The 22790-nt window shown below is 46.5% G+C and overlaps 1 protein-coding gene across 1 annotated transcript; it reads left to right on the top strand.

The window, feature by feature from the left end:
* Positions 1–2876: 2876 nt before the first annotated feature.
* Positions 2877–22687, top strand: yeats2 (YEATS domain containing 2). The gene is made up of 30 exons (XM_076021251.1): positions 2877–2964; positions 3375–3490; positions 3644–3741; positions 3867–3959; positions 4050–4283; positions 4377–4495; positions 4724–4885; positions 7298–7409; positions 7641–7685; positions 7774–7930; positions 8124–8366; positions 8725–8892; positions 10208–10299; positions 10908–11132; positions 11239–11467; positions 11609–11767; positions 12640–12779; positions 13292–13438; positions 14133–14324; positions 15315–15669; positions 15752–15889; positions 16618–16752; positions 16939–17089; positions 17231–17307; positions 17429–17508; positions 18676–18880; positions 19362–19597; positions 20604–20678; positions 20945–21018; positions 21399–22687. The coding sequence occupies exons 2-30, from the start codon at positions 3391–3393 to the stop codon at positions 21505–21507; spliced, it is 4350 nt and encodes a 1449-aa protein (XP_075877366.1). The 5' UTR covers positions 2877–2964; positions 3375–3390; the 3' UTR covers positions 21508–22687.
* The last annotated feature ends 103 nt before the right edge of the window (positions 22688–22790 follow it).

Genomic DNA, 22790 nt, shown 5'->3' with positions numbered 1-22790 from the left:
AGTGTAGCAGTGCTAGAATTCACAAACGGAGAGGGATCTAAATTTTTAATCATGTGCATCACGGTCAATATGTGACTTTTTACTACAACAGGTGTTAATAGACTAGAGGTGTTGCTGTGACTAGAACTTTAATATGTTTTCATTGTTTAACATGTATTTAAATTGACCTCTATCATGGTTGAATATTGTGTTTATATACTTAAAAATAAATAAATAAATAAACTAAAAAAAACTAAAAAAACTAAAAAAAAAAAAAACTAAACATAAAAACCAAAGAGCCCCAAATGTGCACTTGGACAGAATTCTGTTAATGTAGAAAAACATTGTATTGATTTTCTTTTTTGTTATTGTTTTTTTTTACTTTGTGAGTTAATATCTGTTGTTTTCATGTGACATGCACAATTGAGTAATTGAGCCTGTCAGCTCCTCCTGTTGGCCTTAACCTGCTACAACTCAAGGATTTTAGTTCAACATTTTTCTCCAGCACAGAGATGAGTGGATTACATTAGTCAATGGTGAGCTGAAACAACATACCCCTCCTTTGACTCAATCAAATCAGCGTTTTTAGGGAGATGGCTATATTGTCAGGTCTTTAACAACATCCTCAGGGCCGTTTACACTCATTTTGCATGGTTGCGTGCCTTAGTGAGAGAGGAGGAGATCAGGATGCAGTGGACAGGAAAGGAGTCTGACAAAGCAAACCATGTGGTAGGTAGAGGAGAGTGTGCCGTGTGTGTGTTGTCTGCGAGTGTGTCTGTGATTTCACCGAGTGTTTACTCTAAATTGTTGCTATTATTGATTTTTAATGTGCGCTACTTGTAAGCTGTTCTCCATTGTTTCCTTTGATTTGTTTTTACTTGTTGATTCCCTTCTTGTTGGTGTGCTCTGCTTGTTGCTGGAGAGTTTGTTGTGGAGACGTGTTGAGTTTCAAACGTTATTGGAAAGCCTTGTTGACATAAGTGGTTGAGTGCTGAGCTTTATGAAGTGGATCGATGGGGCTTCATATGGATCCAGCCGTACGTTAAGACAAGTAGGTTCAGCTTGGTCACAGACGTGACTGTTTGAACTGCTTGCATGCCAGGTGGGGGCTCAAATGTGTTCATTGTGTGAGTGTGGAGTTGAGTCTAATGTTGATGTGGATTTCCAATATGTATGATGTGACATCTTTAAAAGCCCTTATTTTTCTTGAAAATGTATGTTTGGACTTTGGTAACTGCAGTGGGCTGTGTAAAAAAAAAAGAAGAATGCTTGACTTTTGTATGAGAGCAAACAATAAAGTTTTACTCTCCATCTACTCAACATTTGTGTCCTGTCTCATCATTTATGCACTTATGGTTTGCTAAATCATTGAAAACTTTAAAAGACTCTACAAAAAGACTTTTTATACTTATGCAAATATAAAAAACCTAAATGGTAATTTATGACTGTACTTTAATGTGCACACAAAGCTGACATCAACAGCAAGCAAAACCCACAGTTTTTAATGAACATACCGCAGCAAAGTTCCCCATATGGTTGTTGTTTTGATTTGTTGTGTTTTTTAAGCAAGAATTGAGCAATGTATGCTGGGAGAAACACTTGAACATTGGCATGTACTGCCTGGAGCGGGGGTGCACAGGGTCTGTACTGTGGTTTGGTTTTGTCAAAGCCAGAAATCTTCTTATTTATTCTTATTAGCAATACAATAATACGTATGTATAGTCAACAATGATGAGGATCAGCAGAGTTCACTGGGTGCGCTCTCGATATAATGCTCATAAGATAAGAAGTAGAAAAAAAACCATGTGTAGGCTTTGTTTGCTCATGTCAGAGAAATAATTGGTTGATGCGCCTTTTGGCACAAGAAGCAGACGACAGTGCCCACTGCCCAGACTAATTTAACCAACAATGTTGAAACGTTAAGAAACTTGGCTCATTGCCAAATTGCTCTACATATCCTTGGAAGAATGTCACTGTTCTAAATTCTGCAAAACCACACGTTTGAATTTACAAAACAACAATTACAAATGAATCTCAGCCAGAATGTTATCAAACAGCCGTTGCTTCCATTCCTGATCATTAGAAACCTTTCGCGGTGCAGACTAACTCTTTGGGTCGTGCCGTGCTTCCTGACAGTACTGGCACTTGCCGCGACAACTTAGTGTGTGGTTGTGCAGATCAATCCGGGACACCGGTTGCTGTGATGCTATTGAAAAGAATAACACCACATGCTTTGTTGTCAAGGATTCGACTTGCTCTGAAGGAACTAATGAGTAATTGAGTCATGATAGAACATCCTCCATCCTCCTGCTACCTGGGTTGGTGATCAGCTGTGCAGCCATAATTAAGTTTAATTAATGCAGTGAGTCAAGAATCTCCACTGTCCTATTTTAGTTAACACGGGTGTCCTAGATCCTAATGACTACAATCATTTTAAGAAATGGTGGGCACAACTAATTTTATCTCATTGGTGTCAGCTGTTATGCTGCTGTTGTCACTACAACTGTTAAAACCATCGCTTCACCAACGTTCTCCGCCAGGTCTAGTGCTACTGCAAAGGCACGCTTTTTACATAGTAGACCTCAAAATAATTTGGAAAGTGCATTCAACGTTTCAAATGGCTGAACATGTTAGAGAACAAATAAGAGTTGAATTCAAAGAAGATACAAAGGTAACCGCGCCTGACGTATCTAAAGTAAGAAAGGTTTGTGCGGACTGCACCCACAGAAATTGCAATCGACGACTTGTGTATTATTCACATAGAAGCGTCAGCTATCTTGTAGAGTAGCGGTATCTGGTGGCCATTTGGTGGAAGTGCAACGGGTACCATTCACATTTTAGCTCACTTGTCAACCTCGAGATTTAGCACTTTCTGAGACACAAGTGTGTAAAATGAATTCACCATGACGCAAAAGGATGTGCTGTGACTGAAGTGACACACACGCCTCAACAAACAGCCCTCTCTTCGCAGCACAGCGCACCCCTGTAAGTTTTGCTTTGTAAAATAGACAGCGGCGGTGCGTAATAAATATGTGCTAACGTTAGCTTTGTTAGCAAACAAGAAGAACGGTTGCTAACTTTACAGCGTCTCCAGCTCTGCTCACTAAAGGCGCCGAGTTCTCGAAGAAGGGCGCTTCTAGCTTAAGTTCGACATTCTTACCCTGACTGATTTTGTTTGGATAAGTGCTGTTTTATTTAATGGAAGAAACACTGATACGTGTAGGTGCAATGCTAAGGCTCATTAGCAGAACTGTCGTTAGCTGGGCATTGGCTGGTGTTTACTGACAGTTTGTTCGAGTCAGCTAGCCGGATGCTATGTGCCGTCACAACTGACAATGAAAGCGTGATTGCAACCGGTTAAAACTGCAGCTGCTTTACAGTGGACATCCTTTCAGTGTATTGCAGGCCGCCATGTCCGGAATTAAAAGGAAAATTGAGGGGAACGATCCCGACTATGAGGACATTTCGCTGGCCCGAAATAACAAGAGAAGCAAAGCGGATGAACATAATGGTGAGCAGTTTTTAAACTGACGGGCAGACAGACACCTGCTTCCTAATATTGATACTCTCGTCTTCTTTAGATTTGGTACACTTGACGCTTCTGCGACGTGTAGCCGCCCCTTTTCACTCTAATTGCGCAAACTGCTCTTTAATTCATTTCCAGCGCGTGAAGCAACAGTGCGGAAGATTGACACTATCATAAGGCAACAGTTTTCTCTGGAGATGAAGAACAAGGACCATGAGATAGATGTCATAAGCCAGGTATTTGTTTCGGGTCAAACTCCCATTTTTTCCACTGACTTTCTGCATATTACTGATTTTGCATCAGTAGGGCTAAAATGATTTGCATTCAGCCGATGGATCACTTTGTGTATTGTTTTCTGCAGCGACTCAATGAAGCCAGGCGGATGATGGACAAACTGCGGGCGTGTATAGTGGCCAATTACTTTGCCAGTGCTGGAATGACAAAGGCCACAGAGGTAAATCCCGACAGAACCTGGACTGCGACACTTCTTTTTAAGCATTTGAGTTGGTCGGAAGCGACAACAGTCATTCCCTCCGTGTCTCAGCACTTGTTCAAGAGTGACCCCGCTGTGCTGAACCACCCCACCATCCGCCGCTTCCTGGAGTCGCCATCCCGATCCTCATCCCCACTAAACCAGGGATCCGAGACTCCTTCCCTCGTCCATTCCGATTTCGAGTCCTTGTCGCAGCAAGGGGACGCGGCGGAGAGGGACGGAGAGGGAGTGTGGAGGGACGACGGGGGCAGGCCAGAGTGCCGCCCTGCACGGAACACGGGCAAAGTGAGTTCATGCCAGGAGGGTAACGACAGTGTGTTTATTGGCTTTTCAAAAAAAAAAAAAATCCAAAGTGAAACACAGCACAATTTGTCACAGGATACATTTGGTGTGCCATCGACTGTTGGAGCTGAGCAGAGGGTGACGTATCACACCTCAGGGAGTGAGGCTTCCAGACTCTACGCCAAGAAGACAATCGTAGTCGGAAATGTTTCCAAGTATGTGTTGGAGCTGGACAGTGGTTCTGCTGTCACAGTTTATGCTGGACTCCGTCAATATTCACCTCTATTTCATCTCAATATTAAATATTAAAGGGAAATGCACTTCTTTCCAACAAAGTACTTCCTGTTGTTGTTGATCAGCTTGCGTTAAGTGTGTTACTTATAAATAATTGCCTTTTTCCATCTGGTGCGTTTTTCTTTTTCTTCCTTGGTTCTGTCTCTCAGGTATATTCCGCCAGACAAGCGGGAAGAAAACGACCAGTCGACCCACAAGTGGATGGTGTACGTGCGGGGCTGTAGGAAGGAGCCCAGCATCAACCATTTTGTCAAGAAAGTCTGGTTCTTCTTGCACCCCAGCTACAAACCCAACGACCTCGTGGAAGTCAGGTTTGTTTTAGTCCAACTTTATTTGCTTACTTTATGACAGAGTGTTTTTAACGTGCCTCATCAGTCTTTTGACATGGTTGGCGCTCCTCTGTCATAACAGCACATACAGTCTGCAGCTTAAGTGAGAAAGGCAGGGGCAAACATGCTCACAATGTTGTTGTTTTTTTTGTCTGCAAGCAAAACGCTTATCAGAGAGCTTCACCTCCAGAAAGATGAATTTGTGTTAAAACTGGGTCACGAACGCACAAAAATGTGCAGTTGTTTTGTTGAATCAGACACTGTCTGGTAGAAGACATTGGGCTGAAACTGTAGTTTACGCCTGAACAGAAGAAAGCCTCCAACTACCAGAATGCTTTGCGGTCGCGCCCTTCCAAGGCTACACTCACTGTTTTTTAGCCAGAGACTACAATGAGAACTCTTGTCGAACAGCAAACCACAGCCAACATAATTTGCATACACATAATATGACCAATAATCTACACAAAACAAAATGTTTGGTTCACTTTGTCATTATCCTGAAGAACCTCTTCTGCAGCCCCCTCTCTGTATGGGGCGCAAAACTGTCATGTGATGCCTTTCATATGACAGTTTTATCATATGATCAGTAATCATACTGCCCTTTACTGATCTGATTCAGTGGTTCCCCCCCAAGGAGCACAGGGACTCAGCTTCAGTTTCTACCACAAGATCACTTTCTGCACTGAGACCATCAGTGCTCTTCTTCCTCAATGATTGGCTGGGTCTGTTTCCCAGCAGCTGCAGCAGTCTTCTGTTCCTCCCCAGGGCAAGCGAGACTCCTGTGAACTAAGGGCGTGTTTTCATTGCCTCGCCTCGCCACGCCACGCCACGCCACGCCACGCCACGCCACGCCACGCCACGCCACGGTGTTAGGGTGTTTGCACTGGCCGCTACACGGCTGTAGGGGCTGCTGTTTTGGTACCTCTATCGTTGAGGGGCCAAGCGAGACGAAGCGAGTTTAGTGGTGATGTAGTGACGAGCAGGGCACTGATTGGCTCAGATTCTCTGAAGAAAGGTGAGAGCGACTCTCTGCGAAAACAGCACGAAAACCCAACCGCCATTTCATTTTTGGTCACTGTTCCAGTAGGTGGCGTGCGTTCTTAGTTGTGGAGATGGCTGAGCGATTTTGTGGACAAACTCCGAGGTCCACACTTTTTTGTCAGTAGTGGCGGAAGACAGAATTCAGCATACATTTGTTTCTCATGTCACAATTCTTTTTTTTTTTTATCATGAGAGGAGATTGTTGGGAAGCTGAAGCTTATGAAGACAAGGATTAGAAAAACCTCTTCCATTGTGCACTACAGCTGTTATTTTATTGAATCGCTGCTGGCTGTTGGACTGCTTGGGGAAGTGCCCCTTTAATTCTAACCTTATATTAGAATCTCACATCCTGTGTATGTTTGTGCACAAAAACTGCGAAAGGAAACCTCTCTGGTTCTTGACACCTGAATGTTTACAGGACTGTCTCAGACGGCAGACATTCTGTTAGCCTTAAAATATTTCACACAATGTGTTGTAATGTGAAAACCAAGAGGACAGTCTTTGAAAAACAGCCCCACCTTGTGGATCTTCACGATGAAGCCCAGGCAGGATCAACATTGCCATGCCAGTGCGTACCTCAGTTTGACTCAAAGTTGCCATGACTGATGGATTCTTTCTCTAAATTATTACATACAGACATCACAGACATCCATATTTGAGTGTGACACTGAGCACTTCAGTGTCCTGATTTTGTTTTTTTTTTTCTTAAAAAATCTGAACGTTTGGCCTGGAGTTCCGTGTTAAAGACGCCTTATTTTAAATCCTCCATGGGTGGCAGAGGCTTTGCGTTTGGCGAATGGTCTTTGAATATATGATCTCTTTAATCACTCAGCACTTTTCATCCTGAACTGTAGCCCCCTGGCTGTTTCAGCTGACTTCCTGCCTCAGCCTGTAAGCCCCCCCGACTGGCCCATTCCTTCTTTCTCAGCAAACCTCCCCACTGACACTCTGACACTGCACGAATGCAGATGACTGCAAGGGAAGAACATCAATAGAGGCCGTTAGGCGCCCCTGATGGAGTGTTCTTAAACTGATGCATGATGTATATGCACGTACTGGTGTGCATCTGAAGACAATCAGGCCACTGCGTGTGGTGTGGGGATGAAAAGCTTTGGCTTCAAAGAGAGAAAAAGAAGAGGGAACTTTGACGGATTGATTTCCAGAGATTTCAATTTCCCAGTCAGCTCCCACAGAGAGGGAGAGATTGTTATTATTATTATTATTATTTTAAAGTGATCGGCATGCAGCATCTCTGCTGTTTTTTCTTTATATTTGATTACATGACACAAATCTGTGTGTGTGTGTGTGTGTGTGTGTGTGTGTGTGTGTGTGTGTGTGTGTGTGTGTCCTCAGTGAGCCTCCCTTTCATTTAACGCGCCGCGGTTGGGGTGAATTTCCTGTGAGGATTCAGATCCACTTCAAAGACACCCGCAACAAACGCATCGACATCATCCACCAGCTGAAGGTCAGGACACTGCACCGTCAACTTGCGTCTTTTCCTCCTCAGACTTGGAGGCGGTGGTTTCTAGCAGGTTTTTAACTAAAGCCAGCATTGATCTTCTGAATGTCATTTTACGTATTTTGCAACCACACAATGGCTACATTGCCGTTTGCTCCTCCTTTACGTCATTTCTTTGAATCTTTAAATCTAACATAAACATGGTTTTATTTTGACCTCTGGATTATTTCTCCATAGCTGGACCGAACGTACACTGGGCTGCAGACACTTGGAGCAGAAACTGTAAGTGACGAACGTCCGCACTGTCTCCCGTCGGCGATGCTTCACCACAAACGCCTCTTGTGACGATGAGCTGTAACTCCTCCTCCAGGTGGTGGACGTGGAGCTTCACAGAAACTCTCTCGGGGACGACGACATTCCTCAGATCTCCTCCTCCAAGGTGACTCACCGATCGGCCAGCCCCACCTTGGATGCCTCTCAGAGTTATGGGCGCTCTCACAATTGTCATGACCCCAGTGCCGACAAAGGTAAAAAAGAAAACAAAAAACAACATTTTTACTTTTTGACAGGGACATGAGAGATTTTATGATAATTTTAGACTGTTAAGAACTGTTAACAGTCTAAAAATAGTTGAGACTCATCTATGGGAGTTTGATTTTTTTTTTCCATCACCCACACAGTCTATACACAATACCAATAAATGAAAACCGACTTTTCCAGGTTTTATCAAATCAGAGACGGGAAGATCTGCAGACGGCCACAGAAGCAGTGTGGCTGCTGGTGAGCGCACGCCAACTCGCTCCAAAAGCAGTGACCGGATCACTCTGGGTTCCCACGGTAACTCGGCTTTCCAGCCAATCACAGCGAGCTGTAAGATTGTCCCACAGGGTCAGCCACCGAGCCCTGCCGAGTCTCCTGGAAAATCCTTCCAGCCAATCACCATGAGCTGTAAAATTGTCTCAGGTGAGCGTAAACACATTACTGTTAGTTTACATGCAAGTATTTGTGTTTTTTGGTCATATTTTGTTGTTGTTTTTCTTTGTGTCAGGTGTTTTGTACAGTTTGTTCCTTGCCACTGACACTGATTCGTCACTGCTGTCGTCATCTGAAATGCAAATACTTGCTTTTCTGTGACTGTGAGCTTTCTGCTCTACTTCATCTGAAATATCAGCTGCGTTCTTTACAGATTCACCTTTAAATGAAAGTAGAAGCACACGCCCCAACTACTTCCTAGTTGTAATGACCATAAGAAGTTCATAGTCAAGTATCAGTTGAGGCGATGCTTTCAGCCAAAGTTATTCATTGCCGCTCTGTCCCTCAGGGTCTCCCATCTCCACCCCGAGCCACTCCCCACTGCCCCGCACAAGCACCGCCTCCACCCCCGTCCACGCCAAGCAGAGCTCCTCATCCGTGCTCAACAACCCTTACATCATCGTGGACAAACCGGGCCAGGTCATCAGCATGGGCTCCTCGACAGCCGCCTCCACAGGTGCTCCTCTCCCGCTCTTTGTCCGCACGCCGCCTTTCAGTCGGAAGCGGTGAAATGGGAAAGCGGCGTCTGAACCGCCTCCGCAGTGTAAAAGCGGCTGGCAGGTTTTAACTTTGCAGCAGCAGAGATCGTGGACAGGAGCCTCTAGACTGTAGCGCTATTTTGGTCGTTTTGTCCTCTTTAGGGGCCCTTGTACTTTATTTAGCTTTGGACTCCTTCCCTCCATCTCTCTGTTGTCCCTGTTTTGCTCTCAAATAGTGACGTTGAGTGAGCCTGCAGGGTGGTTGCTGGAGTGGGGTGACAGTTTTCCAGCGGCACGATGCCATAGCCGGATTAACGGAACAAAATTGTGCTTTGCTGTGTGTGCATCTGTCGATCCCCGTGCAAACATTTTGGAACAGTTACAGTGAATCGCTGGTCAGAGAGAGAAATTTCAGTTTTAATGGGAATAAGAGTTCAGCGTTCTCCATCGCATTTTCCGCAAGCTGTTTCCAAACAGAACTGCAGAGCTGCGTTCAAAAGGTCAGACTGTCGTGCGGTGGTTCAGTCTGCAGGAAGGAACTGATTAAAAAGCCTTTGTGTCGACTGAGATCCTGTGAGCCGCGACTTTGCGCGTCGCCCCCATTTGAAAAGCCGCCTGCTTGTCATGGAAGGAGTCGATAACGAGGCTGTAAATAGCCATGGCGACATGTCAGGTGTTCCTTCTTTGTGTTGGCGCTCAGCTCTCACACGAGCCACTCTGCCTGCCGTGGTGGGGAGTTGATGGGTGAAATGATAAACATTAGAGATTGGATTGGTAGCAACACTTGTACTGAGGTTCAAGCTGAAACACTCTAGAAATGAAATGTCTGCATCTTCTGCCTAACAACCGCTTGTGCTCCTGGTGTGTATGTCACCCTGACATGAATCAGCGCTGTTGTATTTTATGTGACTCTCCACATTTCCTTTGACGTCTCGCCCTCTCTTAGCTACACTGCACTTCCTCCACAAATGCTCGGCTCAACCTGGTCTGGCACAAAAGCCGCTGTGCTATTAAGTGATCTTTCACGTCGCTGGATGAGGCAGAAGTGGGTGTTAGGGCTGACTCACCAACCCAGGGTTTTGACGTAGAATGTTAAAGCAGTGCGCAGAGAGAACAAAGCCGAGGACGTCGGCCTGTAGAACCAACAGTGTAGCCATGTCATGAGTCCGTCACTCACCTCGCTCCACAGTGGCATTTACACCTCCTGAGAGATGCTTTGCGTTGCAGAGAGACGGCAACGTGTCGCCTCTGCGACTTACCGGTGTGTAACAGTGCTTTTGAATCCTTTCACAGGAAGCCCCTCCACCAAACAGTCTGCCGCTCAGGGTACTCGCTCCCCCGCCCCCAAAGTTCACAGCGGCACCTTCCTCTCCTCGGGCGTTAAGGTGAGTTAAAGTCAGCGAGAACTCTCTCTCACACACGTGCTCCCACCAAAGTCAATATAAGTCCTGGCCGCTCTGTATCTTTAACAACAGGGAGGTATTATTAGTTGGCCGGGCTGCTATCTCCAGCGAGTGCCTTGGAAAGCTGTTTAAGTGGGACATCGCTCTAAAGACAGGAGGCTTTGGAGAGAGAATTGCATGGTATCTGTTTCACTCTGTGTCAATACCCTGATGTAAAATCCTCCCACTCACTTCTGCTCAGTTGCACATCATACCCTCAAAGACGGAAATATGAATTCTCTCTTTTATAGTTTCTGTTTTATCACAGCTCATTGACTAATTCTTCAGTGGTTTCTGTCGTAGTACTCGGCGCTTGGGGGAGATGAGAACAGGTTCTGAATCTTTAATGCGACTCAGTGATGAATAATTGATTGTGCGGGTTGTCGAAGAAAACACCAGTTTTAGGCTAAAGTCACCTGCAATTTGTTGCTGTTCAAAAAACATGTGGCCTTAATTACTTGGAGGCACGAGTTCGGCTACAGTTTTTCCAGCCGGTTGTGTTTTTCAGGCAGCATTAAGCTTCCCACGACAATTCTTCTCTCCCTGTGCAGGTGATTATCAAGCAGGAGCCAGGGGAAGTTTCAACACAGCAGCAGCAGCAGCAGCAGCAGCAGCAGCAGCAGCATCAGCAGCAGCAGATGGTTTCCACAGTAACCAGCCAGCAACAACCTGCTGCCACGGCAGCACACCAGTTTGTCGCAGTGAAGGGTGGTCACATGATCTCGGTGGCAGCCCAGAAACAGGCAGGAGGGGCCGCAGGGGCGACGAGTGGGAAGGTCCGTCTGTCTGTCTGTCTGCTTACGTTAATGAAACAAACTCGAAGCTCGTCAGTACAATTAACCAACAGGGTCATGAGTAATTTGCTGCCCCGCTCCTCTCCAGATGGTGGGCATCCCCGTCAGCTCCACTCTTCAGTCGGCGGTGAAGCAGGTGGCCATCAGCAGTGGGCAGATCCTGGTGGCGAAGGGAAGCCCCTCTGTCTCCAAAGTGATGGGCGGCAAGCAGGTTCTGGCTCAAGGAGTGGCCAAGGCCATCGTCAGCGGTGCCAGCAGCATCTCCGCACAGCAGACGGGCTCCAAGGCAGCGGGCGGTCCGAGCGGCAAGAGCGGGGGTCAGCCTTCACTCAGCAGCAGGCGTTGTAGAACTGCCACCACGACACTTTTCAGTTTTCTAACCGATCTCAAGTCCTATTTCTCAGGATGTTATCGCTAGCGTGACTCATCAGATTTTCCTACCGGTGTTTTTCCCGTAGTCATGGCTACTCTTCAGCTGCCAGCGAACAACTTAGCCAATCTGGCCAACTTGCCTCCTGGCACGAAGCTCTACCTGACCACGAACAGCAAGAACCCCTCAGGCAAGGGCAAGCTGCTGCTCATCCCACAGGGAGCCATCCTCCGAGCCTCCGGTGCAAGTGAGACACCCAACAGCTTTTCTTCCTCCTTTTTTAAACACCAAAACCCTCTGCTGTTTATTCATAGCCGCCGCGCTGTTCTTCCCCTCTGCGTTCCGAGTTGTATTATCTGACACGCTGCTGTTGAGCTTCTGGAGTGATTGTGTTTGCACTATTTCAATCCCCTGTCCCTTAACACAAATATATAATAAAGCAACTATTGTGAATTTATCAAGGAATAGATCAAATATACGTCAGAGATATATTGATTTTTTTTCTTTTCCTCACTAAACCGCAATATCCTCAGTTGGGTCGTTATGTTTTGTTCCTTGTTTCTCTGTGTACAACACATAATATTTTATGAGTTGTTTTTCTTCTTTGATATCTGTTTGAACTTTGTGGCCTTTGGGAGCAGTTTGGGATTTGTAATAAGTAAAATATGAGTCTGTAGGTGACTCACTATGTGGGGTTAGTGTCCAAGCCAAATAACTTTTCACTGTGACATTTTTCTTGTGTGGCCTCTAGCTCTCGACGGGCATTTTAGAACTGCTGTTGCCCTCGGCTTCTAATAAAGTTTTGTGAAAAATACAGAAAACCACTTCTGAGGCATCTCACTGTTTTGGCTGCCATGCTGTGAGTCACTCCCTGTCATGCGTGTCCTTCTGCAGTAAATGTAATGTCACTGCAAGCTACGTCATTCACACAGCACCGCTCCGGTTGCATTAAAAATCAAAAGCAGTTTTATTCTGCTCAGTTTTAGAATCATATGTTGAAATAAAACCGTTGTGTCATCTGCACATGAGAGGGGACACGCGGAGGTAATGTGGAGACGTAGAATAGGATTGTTTCAATTGGATCTGAGACTGATGAATATGTGTCTGTGTGTAATTTAGGTCAGCAGTCCCAGAGCAGCTCGTCAGCAGGAGCTGGAGGCTCTCAGACCTCCTCCACCACCTCCTCCTCATCATCATCCTCCAGCAGTTTGCCGTCAAATCTCTCCTACACATCCTACATCCTCAAACAGACCCCACAGGTTTGCCAAAACACAGGCTAGAATTTCTTGTATATTCTCGCTGTTGTTTTTTTTTTATTTTTTCACCCCCCCAAACCAGCCTATGGTCTTTGTCTTGAGCACCTTGAAATTTCAGTAAATAAAACAGCTGTCTGCATGTGAGTTAGTCAGCCTTTATATTCAAAGCAGGAGTAGTAAGAATAAATGAAGAAGTCTGCTTTTGTTTGGTTGTTGTAAGAAATAATATGGAATAGGTGTGTAATGTCGGACCTCGTGATAAATTAGAGGAGCCTATAAAATCCGTTAAGTTTCTAACCATAGAATTCAGTATCAGTTTTGTGTGTTCGTGTCTCCTACTGCAACTCAATTGGTGCTGCAGCGCAAAATACGAGCCGTCAATGACGCTGCTTTGAAATTGTGCATGCATCCTGTGCTCTTTGCTAGTGTACTGTAGTGCTCTCGGTTTAATGTGTAATTCATTCATTAATGTAGCAGTGTGTCGACGGTAACCTTTATAATCCTGTGTTGCCCAGGGCACCTTTCTGGTGGGCCAGCCCGCTCACGGCTCAGGGAAGCAGGGCAGTTCCAGTTCAGCTGGTCACGCATCGTCATCACCAGCCACTGTTTCCCAGCAGGCCATCCGGGTGACGGCTGGACAGAAGGCAGCCATCCTTGCTCAGGTCGCTAGGCCTCGCTATTCCCAGTAGTGTTCCTGTCGCTCCAGCTGCACTTGCAGCCTCGTTGTTCTGGGTGGTGATCGCTGAGGAGCTGCACTGTGCTGCTGAAAACACCTCAGAAGCTGTTTACTCTCTAAAATATTGATTTATATTTTTCTTAACCTCATTCTTTCTCACAGCTTCATGTTAGCCCTTTTTGATTTTTTGAGAAAAAAAAAAATCAGTGTTCTTGGCCCTCCTCTCTTTGACAGTATGTGGCCTCATTATGTTCCCTGACTGACACCACAGTTTATTCTCAGCTCAGATGTATCTCTTGAATTCCTTTTGGAGAGGCTGAACTATCAAGTGCTGTTTTACTTTTTAGTTTTACTTTTTTTTACCCCCTAATAACATTTTAATTTAGGTTATGGCTGCGTGATAGGCAGAGCACATTGAAAAAAAAGATTATCAGATTGCAGTTATTTAACCGCTGGGGGTGAACATCCCGAACCCACCACAGGAGAACGCTACAAAGCAAGTGTGACGTTAAGAGGCTTTACTGCTTGAGCAGGATCAACAAAACCATAAAGCCCCGCTCAGGGATTAGTAACTCTCGATAATACTCTTATATTTCTAATTCATTTGCAGTTGATGGCTCCGAAGGAAAGTGGATGGTTGTGTTTTCAGATCTTTACCTAATCTTTGCACTTTTCTCCAGGTGGTGGGCGGCTCCCACGGCGCGCAGGTGAAGCTGTCCGATGGCTCCGTGAAGACGGTGACGGCAGCGGGACACTTGTCCAAACCTGGCACGACCACGTTGAGGATGACGGGCGGAGTCATCACTGCAGCGAGCCCCACCTCCGCCTCTGTCACGTCTGCGTCGGCGACAGCCAGCCAGCAGCAGGCAAGTGTCGCAGTGATTGTGCTTGAAAAACACTGTGTACTTTTCAAGTGTTCCTGATGGCTTAACTAAGCTAAGCTGCAGAAATCTAAAGTTTGTATGTTTTTGTGCTATTCATAATAAGTAAACACTACTTAGTGTGCTATTTTTTCATCCAATTCAATTTATTCAGTTGCCAGATTTTTTACATATTTGTTGCAGATGAGCCAGCGCTGCCTGATAGATAGAGAGACTTGTAAGTGATACATGGCTGATGCTGTGTTTGTTAAGCAGAGCAGAGAGTTTAGATGGTGTGCAAAGAGCCCAAAGGTGCGTATTAGCAGTGGTCTGGGTTTGTATAATTACTACTTGAGAGTCAGTGGCTTGGCCTCATTAACTTGAGAAATGAAGGTGTCAGTAAAAAGCTTCCTTGGTGCTTCAGAATGCAAGGGCTGTATGTAGCAGAGGAAAACTCTGTGCTGGGGATATTCATGCCAACACAAACCAGGACCAAAAAAGAAACTCGCAGATTAACTTCTTTAGGGGGAAAAGCCCCTTTTAGAGAAGCTCACTGAATTGCAAAGAGCCTCCATGAAAGAAATGAACGTTTTTGTCTCGTATCAGGTCACTGCTTATGCCGAATTCTCATTGTGGTTCAATCAGACTATCAAATGCTTGAAAAAAAAAAAACCCAGATAAAATTATATATAATTAATTAATTCATTTTCCACACCCGCTTCTTCCCGAGCTCAGGGTCATGGGAAAATGATGTATTTATAAAATATTTTTAATTTTCTTTTTCAGTTCAGGCTTCAATGAGGCAGAAATGGCACCATTAATTGTCCAAAAACAAACAAACAAACAAAACAAATAAAATATATATGGATCTTGAGAAAGCAAGCCCTGGATTTACAGCATCCTGCTAGGACTGTTGCTTCCACTCCCACCTGGCTGGGTGTAGACTCTTACCGAGGAGAGTCTCGTGTATCTCCTGACTGTCCGCCTTGTGTCTCCCTGCAGGCGGCTGACGCTGGGAAGTCAGCGTCTCAGCACCACTCGCTCCTGGTGGCCGCCAACCAGGCGGCCGTCATCAGCGCCGCCAAGAGCGCCAGTGTTGCAGCAGCCAGTGGCGGCGGTGGCGGCCTGTCAAAGGTGGCTGTGGCCACGCTGGTCAAGAGCAGCGGGGGCGCCGCTGCCGTGCCCAAGGGTCCGGCGGGCTCGGCAGGAGGAGCGCCAGCCGCGGCCAAAGGCCTCGGCAACGCGCCCGTCGTCAGCGCGGCCAAGGGCGCGGCGGCGGGGGGCGTGGTCGGCGCGGCTAAAAGCAGCGGCGGCGGATCGCTGGTGGGCGGAGTCGGAGCAGGAGGAGGCAAGACAGGTGCAGCTCGGCCACCTGTGAGGAAACTCAGCGGTCGGGTCCGAGTGTGTTTAGAGTCAGCGTGGTGTTGTTGTCTCCGCAGGTATGCTGAAGATCCACTCTGGAGGCTCCAGCTCCCAGCAGGCGCTCCTCACCATCCCGGCCAGCCAGCTCAAACAGCTGGCCAGCGTCGGCGCCGGCTCCGTCGGCCTGCAGACCGTTCTGATGCCGGTTGGGAAAGGTTGGTGTTCGACATGTGTTGATGCACATCTTCATAGTGGTCGGCTGCATCCATTACATGGCTTTATCCCCCACATGGAAGACTTCAAAAACAGGGCGTCTCGCTTGCCATCCTGAGTTGCTCAGATTGTGTCCCAGGAAGTTGCTTGTTTTCGCTTTGTATGACATGAAGATCACAATAGGATCAGAAAACATTCCTTAAGGCCCAGACTGGACTTGGAACCACTCCTAAAAAAAATACAAGCTGCTTGAAAGAAACATCATTAATGTCTACCTGCACTATTGACTGCAGCAGTTGGTCTGCAGTGGCACCGGAGTGCAGATGTGAAATCTTTGAGTGGACGCTACCATTGAAACTAATCTGTTTGAATCACTGCCAAAGCAACAACAACGGCTGCCTTCTAGTATTAAAGATCTGCTCTCCTGAGCCTCCTCATGAGTGGAAGAGGCAGCACGCACTGATTGCCTTGTGCCAGAACTTAATTAATGTTTCTCTATATCACCACCACTTGGCCATAAGTGTGATGGAGCTGTTGAACATTTGTGGTTCTCTTTAGAAGACCACGCTCTGTCTCTCTCTCACTTTCCATCCATCTCTTGCACATTTCAACCCTATGGGCCATTGATCCATCTGGTGTGCTTTGGGTGATCTGTGAGTTTGTGTGTCTTTTTGTTTTGTTTTCTTTCTGTTTTGTTTGGCTTTATTTGTGTGTATTTGTGTGTGTTTAGTAGCGTGTAAAGGCCCAGTCTCCAGCACTGCTTCCACCTCCACCTCCACCTCCACCTCTAGAGCAGCTGGAGCTGGAGCCTCCCAAAGTCCTGCCTGCCAGGCGGCCCACTCCCTTGCGCTGCCTCTGGCACGAGGTGAGCAGGGTCCGCCCCTCCCCACTCCGCCCATCTCTCTGTCACTTCCAGCCTCCATTTCACTCTGTTTTGTCATCTACATTAAATCAAACAGTGCTTTTTGAAACTGAGGTTTTCCACTAATGTGGATTTTATTTATTTTATTTTTTTTTAAATTGCCGCTTCTGTGGTGTTCTGCTGCTACAGTGAAGACGGAGCCTGGTGCCGGCACAGCTGTAACCGCTGCACCGTCACCCCCAGTGGCTGCTTCCGCCCCCGCCTCGGCCCAAGTTGCCTCTGGAGCTACCACAGTCAAGCAGGAGCCGGTGGCAGAAAATCCTGCTCCCGACCTCATCAAGTGAGAACCCGCGTGTCCTTCAGCCATTATTGAAATGAGCTTTTGCGCTCTTCTTTTTATAGCAATGCTGTTTATAGGCCAGCGGTGCCACCACAAACACCTGACCTTCTGTGATTTCTTTTTTTTTTTCTCGTCCCCCAGCACTGAACACATAGAGACCATGATGCAACTGCTCACGGCAGTGGTTAAGAAGTTCCCCCTTATTGTGCCCCACAAGAGTAAGGCCTCCCTCCATTTGCAGTTCTTCTTTCTTTTTCTTAAACCGACTCTGTGATGTAACAGTTTGAAAGCTAATGCACTGGATTTTGTCGAGCTTTATAAATCTTTGTTTTTTTTCAGCTGAAGACTCGCATCCATTCTGCGCCTCGTCAACAGAACAGTATTATTCTTGGACTATTGGCAAGCGCCGAGCTTCAGAGGTAGCTATTAGTGTGTGCGTGTGCGTGTGTGTGTGAGTATTAAGTCCCAATGGAGTGAAATTGTAGAAATTATATTCAAGACAGACCAAGTGGTGTTGTTCCGAATGAAATAAAAAAACATGGTCGTTTTTAAATATGTATTTTTTTTAATTACACAAACGAGAGCTGCAGCGGTTAACAATGTTCCATGTTCCGCTCTATTGCTGATGTAATACTGTTTATTATAATAGAGTGTGCGGAAGTTGGCATCTGCATTACCAAACTAGATGCCAGACAGAGACAGAAAGTGTCTGGCAGCCAAGTGTGATTAACCAACTTTAAGATGGAATTATTCATCGGAGTCATTCATAATTAAAAGAATCCTTAATTGCGTCGTCAGTTGTGTCTGTCAGAGAGAGAAACAGTGGGCTCGCTTTCATTCCCACGATTAAGTATCACACTGACAACGTTTTAGTCACCACAAAGTACAATTCCCTTTCCCCTTCTCATTAATATATCATAGTGAGCCTTCTTGTTTTTTTCAAACCTGTGGTCCTGGTTGTGGCCGTCTCATCGTTTGCATGCTTTGCACTTCAGTTGTCTGTCTGTGTCCTGGAGCTCGGAGCCGGAACCCTGACGCAGCAAGCGTGCGGCCCGCCTCGTGTCTCCCTCCCAACCTGCTCAGATGTGTATCTCTCCCAGATGTCACCTCACATCTTCTAATTATTTTATCAGTAGTTCCCACAAAGAAGCCTTTATCTTAGCTGCCTCTTCTTCACTCTTCTGTTCTGACATTCAGAGTTCCACACATGAATGTTGATATCTGGCGGTAGCTTCATTCACTATAAGGTGCACTAAGCTCAAGTTGAAACTATTTGAAGAACTTTACATTGTTCACAGAGAGTCATTGCTGGCTGCTGGCTCCAACAGCCACATGGAGCCTCAGTGAAAATGAATGGGAAATGCATTGTCATTTTTATTGTGAACGCAGCCTTGTTCCCTCCACATAATATATATATATATATATATATATTTTTTTTATATATATAACAAAATTATGAGAACAGTTTTTCTTTTTTCCCATTCGTCCAATGCCTGCTGTGAGCGAAGTGGGAGCAGCAGGTGCCAACACACCAGGTCCACTGCAGCTCCTCACCTGTTTGCCGTTTGTGCTTTGTGTGCTTGCAGCTCCAGCGGGCGGTGGCAGTGAAGCGCGCCATCCAGGACGTGCTGGACCGCTCGCCGCGCCTGCAGGCCCTCACTCCCCCGAAGACCAGGGAGGTGGTCCAGTGGTGCCGCCAGAGGGGCTACACGCCGCCGGACCTGGAGCCGCAGCACAAGAACGACGACGAGTCCATCGAGGACATCCTGACGCAGATCGACAACGAGCCTGGTGAGTCCTGCGTTCACAGATGCAGCCTGGTGTTTCTCGGCAACCCAGAGTGGATCAATATTTTCCCTCCATGTGTGGGTGAAGTGCTGCAGCTCCTGAGTCCAGTAGAGTGCGAGGGCGGACAGTGTGCAGCCGCAGGATTTTTCAGAACGATGTGTTTTATTCATTTTTTGTGTCTGAGATATATATATATATATATATATATATATATATATATATATATATATATATATATATATATATTTGTTTCCAACTAGTGACAGACAAAGTTGCTCATTCCGTCTGAATTAGATAATGTTGCCATTTGCATTTTCTTTTTTGGCTCTACAGTGCTGCAATCACTTAGAAAAAGAATCTCTCAGGCATTTTCCTATCTGCGTTTAAACACACAAAACATATCAGGCCGCAGAGTGAAATCCAAGTGCAGCTGCTGTTGCTCTACGAACTCCTCCCTCCCTCCCTCACTCCCTCCCCTCCACAGAGTGCCCGTCCTCTCTGAGCAGCTGCGAGGAGCTGGTGCTGAGGCTGGAGCAGATGCAGGCTCTGCTGAAGACCGAGCCGGAGGAGGCGGATGATGAGATCGTCGACATCATCGCTGTGACGCCGCCCTGCCAGAAGCTCAAAGTCAAGGAGGAGGAGCAGGAGGCCGACATGGAGCCCAAGTTCTACCTGGGCCCCTGCGTCTCATCACAGTTTGTCAGCGAAACGGCTCAGCAGGTAAAGGAGCCTGAATCAGGAGCTAAATCAGGAGGCTAAATCAGGAGCTTAAATCAGGAGCTAAATCAAGGAGCCTGAATCAGGAGCCTGAATCAGGAGCCTGAATCAGGAGCTAAATCAGGAGCTGAATCAGGAGCTGAATCAGGAGCTAAATCAAGGAGCCTGAATCAGGAGCCTGAATCAGGAGCCTAAATCAGGAGCTGAATCAGGAGCTGAATCAGGAGCTGAATCAGGAGCTGAATCAGGAGCCTGAATCAGGAGCTGAATCAGGAGCTGAATCAGGAGCTGAATCAGGAGCTGAATCAGGAGCCTGAATCAGGAGCTGAATCAGGAGCCTGAATCAGGAGCTGAATCAGGAGCTAAATCAGGAGCTAAATCAAGAGCCTGAATCAGGAGCTGAATCAGGAGCCTGAATCAGGAGCCTGAATCAGGAGCTGAATCAAGAGCCTGAATCAGGAGCTGAATCAGGAGCTAAATCAGGAGTCTGAATCAGGAGCTGAATCAGGAGCTGAATCAGGAGCCTGAATCAGGAGCTGAATCAGGAGCTGAATCAGGAGCTGAATCAGGAGCCTGAATCAGGAGCCTGAATCAGGAGCTGAATCACTCAGATTTTATCACTGGAATCTCCATCAAAAATCTTGCCAACCTCCAATAGATGGAGTTTTGAAAGACTACAAGACCGAGAGGTGGAATTCTGATATTGAGGAGCACCTACCTCAAGGTGAAATGCTGAGAAGAAGCAGCATAGTGGTTGTTCTGATCGGTTAGGAAGTGGCTATTTTCACATAAAAAGACCTTTGGAGGGTTTTCCTCAGCGGACGATGTTCTGTCGCCTTACTCACTGACTGACTGGAGTGCATTCAAAGGAATCTGATTAGTCTGCTTTGATATAACAGACAAACTTCCTACCTCCTCCTTTCCCTAACAATCTCTATGGGTTTTTATCCAATTGATGCCTTATACAAGTGCGGTTCTCACAGTAAATGATTGTTCTGCATGTCTTTAGATCGGGATCAATATCCAGCCGGTGGAGGTGGAGAAGAACGTGTTTGCTTCAGTCGTGGAAGCCATGATTCTCAAGGTTGGTCACTCAGCTGTGGTTGAAGTGAATAGTTCCATATACTATACAATACATGCTGTATACGCTGTCAATACCAAGTACACCGCCATGAAGTGTTATCTTGGCCCAGTGTGGTTTTGACTGCAATGATGAACACACAGGTAGGAATGGAGTCAATCTAATAGCATAGCAACTGTTTTCTTTTGTTCAGAGTGTTGACTGCATTTTCATCCGGTGCTGTACTTAAGGATGGTGTGTGTGTGTGTGTGTGTGCTCGCTCTCCGCAGGCCACTGAACAGTTTGCCAGTGACATCGTGAGAGAAGCTCTGGCTGTGGCTCATGCCAAATCCCCTCAGAACAGGTCAGCCCCCGCCCCCCCATTCACCCTCTGCTGTGTCATGCAACCTGCTTTGTGCTCCACTTTTCAGCGCATCAAGGTCTCAACTGAAGTGGAACGGCCACTGAAGTGTCTGCAATGTCTTTTTCCCCTCCAAAAAATTTTTTTTTCAGCAAACGCAGTAGATTTAGAGAGAAAAACCTGCTTATTTCTAATTATATGCTTTAATTAATCATCAGTCCATTCTCTTCTCCTTCTGCAGAATATTAACAGCTTTATTTTTTTTTGCGTGACATAATCCGGCCGAACGCTCAACTAATATGAGTGTCCTCATGATTATAAGATGAATATGAAATAGTGGGTGTGTGTCCCCAAGCTGAGCTCCTCACTGTGTGACTGTGCAGGGCTCCGAGGGAGATCACGGCCATGAACATCCACCAGGCCATCACTGGCATCCCCACCTGCGACTTCCTGTCCAACGCACACATGGGCTCGCTGGCGAAGGACAACTGAGCAACAGCGACCGGTAACAGATCCAGACGGATGAGAGAGTGGCCTGCACTGCTGGAGTACTGTAGTTCCCAACCAGCGGACTGTGACGGCTGACCACCTGCAGTGGGCACGGCTGATCACACAAGGGCCCCGCTCGGTTTTATGTTTTTTTTTTGTTGTTTTTTTTTGTTTTTTTTTAACAGCAGCAATAAAGGCTCTGTATTGTAACCTGCGAGTCCTAACGTGTGGATAGAAGCGGCGTCGGGGACCGGACGTGCTGCGTTATTAGTTTCTAAGAAGTGGTCGGGCCCTCGATTACCTCAGAAGTAGATCATCCTAATGACAGAGTGTTTCCTAGCCAGGCAGCCACCTGCCCTTTGGGGAAACGAAGCCTGAGCGACTCGGATGCTTTGATGACAACATCAGCCAGATGTCCTCCGCCTTTCCCCATCAAGCAGCTCCTCTTCCTGAACGAGGAGGGGGGGGGTAAACTTCAGCTCGCTAGCAGAGGGGAACCACACGTTCACCCGTCAGCATCTGGGCGGTGTCTTCTCCATCCGCCACGCTGATTACTGCAACTTCTGGTGACAACTCTGCTCATTAACAGAGTCTTTGAAGAGCTTTGGCGCAACCCTGCAGCGGTGATAACGCGATGCGATGCCGCTGTTTCCTGAGACTCTGCGTGACTCAACATCTCGTCGGACGTCGCCAACGTCGATCCCACGTCAGCACGGACGACCAGGCAAAAGTGCTTTGAAGTGTCAGGATTAATGACCCTAATATATTAATGATGTGATGCACACGCACTGTGCATGAGCAGCATAAAATAGATGCTTTCACATTGCATTTTTTTTAACCTAATGACCAAATGCGTTTGTTTGTTTGCGTGAGCGTGTGTTTGCGTGTTGTAGTCGTCACAAAAAGTCTATGAACTCAAAGTGAAGTGGAGGCTCGTGTGTTCTGTCAGCTGTTCCAGCGTCGGTAATTCTGTCTGATGTGGGTCTTTGGGTGATGCTAACTTGTGAACTAATGGGCGCATGCGTGTGTGCGTGCGTGCGAGCGCGTGTGTGGCCCAAGTGCTTGTGAGGTGCCTGTTCAACCAAATTAGCTCAGAAGACACAAAAAAATGTTGTATTTTCATGTTTCTGTGTAAACCAAAATACCATAAATATTCTTGTAATAAACCAAGAGAGAACACGAGTATTTCTTGCAAATCTGCTTCTTGTCAACGTTTTCTCTTTGTTTTTTTTCCCAAGACAATTTGTTTGCAGTTGAACTGGGCTCTCAAGTCTGTTAAGACAGCA

This window comes from Nelusetta ayraudi, unplaced genomic scaffold (assembly GCF_046127955.1).
Source record: "Nelusetta ayraudi isolate G7.1 ecotype Tasmania unplaced genomic scaffold, CSIRO-AGI_Nayr_v1 ptg000011l, whole genome shotgun sequence".
NCBI lineage: Eukaryota > Metazoa > Chordata > Actinopteri > Tetraodontiformes > Monacanthidae > Nelusetta > Nelusetta ayraudi.
This window is presented reverse-complemented; position numbering and strand designations above follow the sequence as displayed.